The following is a 7,113-nucleotide window of genomic DNA, read 5'->3' as shown; positions in this document are numbered from 1 at the left end:
AAAACGTTAAATGTTGACATACGGCGCATTTATGATGTTGCTCATTCATACTGAGTGTGATATGCATTTTGCCAACCGTAGCTGAACTTTAAGCTGCAGTTTTATAGTGAAAAGTAAAATCCGATTGGCCAACAAGGTTTCAAGGTTGGACTTTACTGCATTATTTAGTTATGGCATTTGCATGGAAGCTTTAATAAGGATTGGAGAAGGCATCTTTATTGTAGCACATTTAATCTTTATTTAATCAGGGAAAATAATTGAGATTAGGATTTTTTTTTATATATAAAAGGTCTGAGAACAAAGAAAAATAAGAACATTACAGAAACAAATCAAAGAAATCAACAAGCACAATACAGTTAATTAAAATTTTTTTTACAAGATTTGTTAACAACATCCAACCAAGATGAATTCAGGACTGTAATATGAGTGCAATCACTTGTTCCATTTATAAGGTGCATAAAATCTGAAACCAGATCTGCCAGCATTTGTACAGACATAAGGGATATTTAAAGTTAAGTAAAAAATAAAAGCTGGATTGTGTATTGAAGCTACCAGTTTTAAATGAGAGAAGAGATATGAGGTAGTTTGGAAGATTCAACAGTAGAGCTTTGTAAGTGAATAACATGAGATGACAGTTTCTTATTCACTGTAGTGGTGATTACATGAAAGTTTACAGAATATTTTTCACTGTGCTCACAGAATCCTTCTGGGATGCTTGCCAAACTGTTGTTCTCTGCACAAGGGTCAATGTACCAGTGCAGAGGTTATAAAGTGACTACTGATAATTGATGATAATGTTATCAGTTTTCTCTCTGAAGGTGCTCTGTTGGATGTGTTTGGGCAGCTCCTGGAGTTTTAAGAGCTTCACACATAGTTAACTTACACCAGGTTTACCAAGGACTTCAGTAGTCATCAGTTGTTGTTTTCTTTCATATTTCTTCAAACAAGACCATAATGTACTGTTTGATGGTGTAATTAATCTTTGGCCGTGTTTAATTCTTCCTTCTCCACTGATTTAAGGCTAGTGGAGGAGGATGTCCCATACCCAGATGGTGTTCCTTGGGTTTCCAGCCACTTTCTTACTTTTTTTCTTGATTTCAGCAGTCGAATACTGTCTGGCTCGGATGTGTCTGTGATGGTGAAAGAAAAAGAAAGAAAGAATCAGAAAGCTGGGCAGAAATGCCAGAAATTACTTGCACATTGCTGTTTGATTTATTCACCTGCACGGACAGGATTGCAGAAGTAGTTCCAGGAAGCCTGCTCCATGGCCACCTCTCGTCTACTCCACTCCCTCTCCAGCAGTATTCTCCATCTTCTCAGAGGGCCAGATTCTGCATCTCCTTCATTTTCTACTTCGGCATCAAAACTGGTCCCAAACTGGTCATCTTCAGATTGGCGCTCAGTTTGTTCTTCCTCTAATTCTGAAGCCTCAGAGCTCAGCCTGTCATCACTCACTGGTATACAATACACAATAATCTGATTAATCCTACAAGGGATCCAAGGGATTGTGGAAATGTTTTCCTTTCCCTTCCCTCTGTTCTCCGTGTGTGTGTGTGTGTGTGTGTGTGGATGTGTGCTACCTGGAGCCAATCCATAGTTGAGCGGGGTCATCCTTTGTATCCTACCTGTTTTCTATGACCTAACACACCTGTTCCTGACACTGCTCCTGCTGTATTTAAAGACCAGTCCCACCTCACCATCTTTGCCAGATGCTCCTCATCAACTCTGTGGTATTATATCAAGCTAGCCTTATTGCCTACCTTGCCTGCTCTGCAATATTCACTCCTGCCCATCTAGAAGTTTTTCCTGTTTCAGAGATTTTTGTGTTATTCAGCCTTTTTGCTTTTTGTGAACTGAAGAACATTTTTGAGTACCTCAGTACTGACTCAGTGCGTGTGGGTTTGGGTTCTGTTTTTCATTTACCTAACAGGTAGGTTGATTTAAGACTGCTGGAGTATAATGCAATGTATGATACAGGGTGTTGGACTTCATCCATTACAGAGTTGATCCACTACATTTAAAGTGTTAAAGAAAACTTGTGAAGTTTATTCTGTTCTGTTGCTATTCTAGTGTGTTTGAAGTGTGCGTAGTGTTTTGGGTGTACTTACTGAATGGGGGCATTCCCATACTGTCTGTGCTATGGTGTTTTTCCCAGTTGTTGCGGTCCCATTCGATGTTAAGTTGTCTTGTGATCTCCTCGGCTGTGGTCTCATCTTTGTTTTCAGCTGATTTGTCACTTCTGTCATCCTGAGGTTGTGGATCATCTGCATCAGGGGTGGCACTGAGGTAAAACCAGCTGTTTCCTACCACCATCTCTTCCATCTTCTCCAGCAGCTCCACTATCTGATCCTCGGGTGCATGCATATTGTCAAGGACATGATACCTGTTATTGCATTTCTCAATCAGCCAACGGAGAGGCTTTCCTTCACTTTCAATGTGCTGCTCAATAGTTTTGTCCCCCAAAATGTTCCCAAATGTAAACAGCACGATGGCATGTCTCCACACTGTCTGTCCAAGTAGCCTCATGTTGTCCTCTGTGACCCGCCGTTGACCTTCAGTGAAGGATGTGTCAAGTGGCACTGCCAGCAAAATGACATTTGGTAAAGGCGAGCACAGAGAAACCCCTTTTAAAATCTCGGACTTCAGGAGTGAAGGGGTGAACGATGCTGGGAAGAATTTCCACCATCCTGGAGTGTCCACAATCATGACCTCTCTTCCAGACACTTTGCCACATTGCTGTAAGGCTTCTTCTGTTCTTTCACCAGCCTGAAACCTTTCACCTCTCAGAATACTGTTCCCAGACGCACTCTTCCCCGAAAACACAGACCCAACCATCAAGATTTTCAGGTTGGGCGTTGGCTCTGCGTAACAAAACAATTGAATTCAATTAAACTTATTTATATAGCACCAAACAAAACAACGACTATTAATCTGAAACTTTTAAAGGACAGTGTTTGTTGATTACAATTTAGGTATTTTGTAGTTTTGGTCCTCATCCTAATTTCTAACAAAATACTGTCAAAAAGTCTACAGTCATGGCCAAAAGTTTTGAGAATGACACAACTATTAATTTTTACAAAGTCTGCAGTTTCAGTTTTTATAATGGAAATTTGTATATACTCCAGAATGTTGTGAGGAGTGATCCACTCAACTGCAATTATTTGCATAGTCCCTATTTGCCTTGAAAATGAACTTTATCACTAAAACCACATTTCCACTGCATTTCAGCCCTGCCACAAAAGGGCCAGCTAACATAATTTCAATGACACACAGGTGTCACACACATTAACACAGGTGTGGGTGTTGATGAGGACAAGGCTGGAGATCAATCTCTCAGGATTGAGTGACTGGACACTTGAACTGGAAGATGGTGCCATTGTTCCTCATCTGTTAGTCATGGTTACCAGCAAGGAAACACGTGCAGCCATCATTGCATTGCACAAAAAGGGCCTAACGGGGAAGTTTATTGCAGCGAGTAAGATTGCACCTCAGTCAACCGTCTATAGGATTATCAAGAACTTCAAGGAGAGAGGTTCAATTGATGCCAAACAGGCTCCAGGGCACCCAAGAAAGTCCAGCAAGCAGCAAGACCGTCTCCTGAAGTTGTTTCAGCTACGGGATCGGGCCACCACCAGTACAGAGCTTGCTCAGAAATGGCAGCAGGCAGGTGTGAGTGCATCTGCATGCACAGTAAGGCGAAGACTTTTGGAGGAAGGTCTGGTGTCAAGGAGGGCAGCAAAGAAGCCACTTCTCTCCAGCAAAAACATCAGGGACAGACTGATATTCTGCAGAAGTTACAAGGACTGGACTGCTGAGGACTGGGGTAAAGTCATTTTCTCTGATGAATCCCCTTTCCGATTGTTTGGGGCATCTGGAAGAAGGCTTGTTCAGACAAGACGAGGTGAGCGCTACCATCAGTCTTGTCTCATGCCAACAGTGAAGCATCCTGAGACCATTCGTGTGTGGGGTTGCTTTTCGGTCAAGGGAGTGGGATCTCTCACAATCTTGCCTAAAAACACAGCGATGAACAAAGAATGGTACCAGAACGTCCTCCGAGAGCAACTTCTCCCAACCATCCAGGGGCAATTTGGTGATGAAGAATGCCTTTTCCAGCATGATGGAGCACCTTGCCATAAAGCAAAGGTCATAACAAAATGGCTTAGGGAACAAAACATTAAGATTTTGGGCCCTTGGCCAGGAAACTCTCCAGATCTTAATCCCATTGAGAACTTGTGGTCAATCCTCAAGAGGTGGGTGGACAATCAAAAACCCACAAATTCTGACAAACTCCAAGCATTGATTATGCAAGAATGGACGGCCATCAGTCAGGATTTGGTTCAGAAGTTGATCGACAGCATGCCAGGGAGAATTGCAGAGGTCTTGAAAAAGAAGGGTCAACACTGCAAATATTGACCTATTGCATGTATTTCTCAATAAAAGCTTTTGATACTTGTAAAATGCTTCTAATTGTATGTCATTATACCATAGAAACATCTGACAAACACCTAAAAACCCTGAAGGAACAGACCTTGTGAAAATGTAATATTTGTGTCATTCTCAAAACTTTTGGCCATGACTTGGTGTTTCTGACCAGTGTTGAATGAAAGCTTTCAGATTACATTATTTTGTTACTTATGATGTTCCAAAAATGTCAAGAATTAAGTGAGTTAGTAGATGTTTTTAACATCCATCCATCTTCGATACCACTTTATCTGTCAGGGTCACAGGACCCAACACAAGTATTTTTTTCTATGAACATACATTTATATAATCAAGCAAACTCAACTGACCTGTCAGGAATTTTCTGAGCTCTGTCCTTTGCCGTTGTGATCGCAGAAACAGCTGCTCAGCTTTTTTGTCCACTTCCCTTCTGTTGGACTCAGAATTTGCCACCAGCGTGCTGTCGATTTGGTAACAACTCTTTTCTGCCACCATGGTGTCAATCTTCTTAAACAACTCTTTGATTTTCTCATTGTTGTCTGTGCCGTCATCACACAGAAGGTGATATCTGTTGCCACAAGACTCTAGAAGTGACTGGAGCGGCGGACCTTCCTGTCTGATGTAATCCTCAATGGTTTCGTGGCCTAGACGGCCTCTGTGGATGAAGACCACGATCGTGTGATCCCACACCTTGTCACCAAAAAAGTGCTGCAAGTGCTTCTGTGTTGCCTTCTTGTGTGTGTTCTTGAATGGCAGTTCAGCGTTAATCACCAGAATGAAAGCATGCAGTCCAGGTCTGGCGCTGAGAGTCGCTTCTGTCTTGAAGAGTTCGGGTGTGTTACAGAGGTCATATCCTCGGAGCCACCCGGGGGCTTTGACCAACGTGACTCTTCGCCCACATACTTCTCCCTCTCCCCTCTCACAACAGCACTGTACATCTCCTTGATCAAACACCTCTGATCCCAAGATGATGTTTCCAACGACAGACTTACGGGAGCTGTTTGATCCCACAAGCACAGCGTTCAGCTCTGGCAGAAAGACAGACAGAGGTAGTAACATGAAAAAGGTAATGCTCGAAGACAGAAAGACTGTTGATAAATCATCTTTCAATCACAGTGTGAGGGCGACTTTGAGGACTCACCTTTGACAGGATAGTATATTGAACGTAAGAGGCTGATGGACTCCATCTTCTCTGTGTGTTCTTGTTGACTGTTGCTCACACTTTCGTTTCTTGTATTTCTTGTAAATCCCTCCTTGATCATGCAACAGGATTGGCAGCATATTTTAGATGACGATGAGATGAGAATTTTTTTTTTCTGAGTCACATTTCTGGTTTATCTCCTGGCTGTTGGCTTGCTTCCAATGTGTTTATTTAGTTTTCAGTCCCAAGAGTTGGTTGGAGGCATAAAAAGAAAAGCTGAACAGGCTTTTAAGCTGTAAATGTTGAACAGTTGGTTTCCCCACTGGTTGCTCCTTATGGGGGATCGCTGGTGCAGCATATGCAACCAGTAATGTGGATCTGATCTGTGGGTGTGTTTCTGTCACACCTGCACAGCCTAATCTAACCTTTTCACAGGTGTATTCATGTGATTCTAGAAAAAGAAGATGTGTTGTCGTTGAGAGGGACAGAGGGAGAGAGAGAGAGAGAGAGAGACAACAAGGACGTAAAAAGAAAAACAAAAGGAGTGGCTGGTGCAAACATGAACTCATATTTCTGTAGCTGCCTTGCTGAGTTTGTATCTTGCAGCATATTTTGTCACAACGTGTACAGTCAAAGTGTGCGACTGCGTCTGTTAAGGGGTTTTAGCAATAGAACACAGTACCTGATGGCCATATTGGAGGTTCAAAAGCCCTTGTGTATATACCTTTAATGTGATTATTGCAGGATTTAAATTATTCCAGTGGTGTAAGTATTTGTTTGCGGAAAAAAGACAGCCTTGTGAAAACTGGTACAGTCAGTGTGAATGCAATTAAACATGTTAGGTTTAGCTAAGCAGAGAAGCCAAGAATAGAACAAACTCAAAACTCGAGATATCATTTTAGCGGGAATTGATTTACAGCTGGAGGAGACAGGTGGGAGGATGAACACTGAACATGGGGCGCAAGGAAACAGAAGTTGGGACGATAGAAAGTCACAAAAAGACAACAATTTATTTTAGGGCTGACCTGACAGTAATCACTGCCACAATCTGGTAAGGTGAGTTTATGATGGGTCCCACCCATCTCTGCTCTAACACACAAACATGGAGAGAAGTCACACACACACACACAGAAGACAGGGGAAAACATGAAGAAAAGGAAAGTGAAACCCGTGAAACCCTAACAAAATAACGTATCTTGATATGCAAACTTATATGTAAACCTTATACACGTTGATTCAACATGATAGAAAAAGATTGCATTAAATATGACTTTACATTGAACTTATGTTGAACATGTGTGATATAATCCATTGAAAAATTTATATGCAGTAAAAATACTTTTTTTTCCTCAGTGATTTAGGGACACTTTTTTAAATTTTAAATCCCCCCACAGGAGTGAGTGGGAAAGCCCACAGAGCCTGGATCTCTCTGTACTCATAGAACCTCGGTTACAGTCAGTAACATTCATTATTTAGAATTAGCATGAAATGATTTTACTCAGATTTTACTCAGAAAGATGAGTCACTGCTGC

General features: G+C 41.8%; 1 protein-coding gene across 1 annotated transcript; it reads right to left on the bottom strand.

The window, feature by feature from the left end:
- Positions 1 to 227: 227 nt before the first annotated feature.
- Positions 228 to 5,737, bottom strand: LOC124052953 (GTPase IMAP family member 8-like). The gene is made up of 5 exons (XM_046377783.1): positions 5,582 to 5,737; positions 4,791 to 5,468; positions 2,109 to 2,861; positions 1,221 to 1,454; positions 228 to 1,130 (listed from the first exon to the last, which is right to left on the bottom strand). The coding sequence occupies exons 1-5, from the start codon at positions 5,700 to 5,702 to the stop codon at positions 976 to 978; spliced, it is 1,941 nt and encodes a 646-aa protein (XP_046233739.1). The 5' UTR covers positions 5,703 to 5,737; the 3' UTR covers positions 228 to 975.
- Between the last annotated feature and the right edge of the window lie 1,376 nt (positions 5,738 to 7,113).

Source organism: Scatophagus argus, chromosome 21 (genome assembly GCF_020382885.2).
Source record: "Scatophagus argus isolate fScaArg1 chromosome 21, fScaArg1.pri, whole genome shotgun sequence".
NCBI classification, from domain to species: domain Eukaryota; kingdom Metazoa; phylum Chordata; class Actinopteri; family Scatophagidae; genus Scatophagus; species Scatophagus argus.
The sequence above is the reverse complement of the archived record's forward strand: the minus strand, read 5'-3'. Positions and strand labels throughout refer to the sequence as shown.

Excerpts from the sequence above, each read along its gene's own strand:
- LOC124052953 (XM_046377783.1), bottom strand. The coding sequence starts at position 5,702 with ATGATCAAGGAGGGATTTACAAGAAATACAAGAAACGAAAGTGTGAGC. Across the intron at positions 2,862-4,790 it reads GCTCAGAAAATTCCTGACAG|AGCCAACGCCCAACCTGAAA; the intron begins GTCAGTTGAGTT and ends TTTGTTACGCAG. Across the intron at positions 1,455-2,108 it reads TATGGGAATGCCCCCATTCA|TGAGTGATGACAGGCTGAGC; the intron begins GTAAGTACACCC and ends ATTGTATACCAG.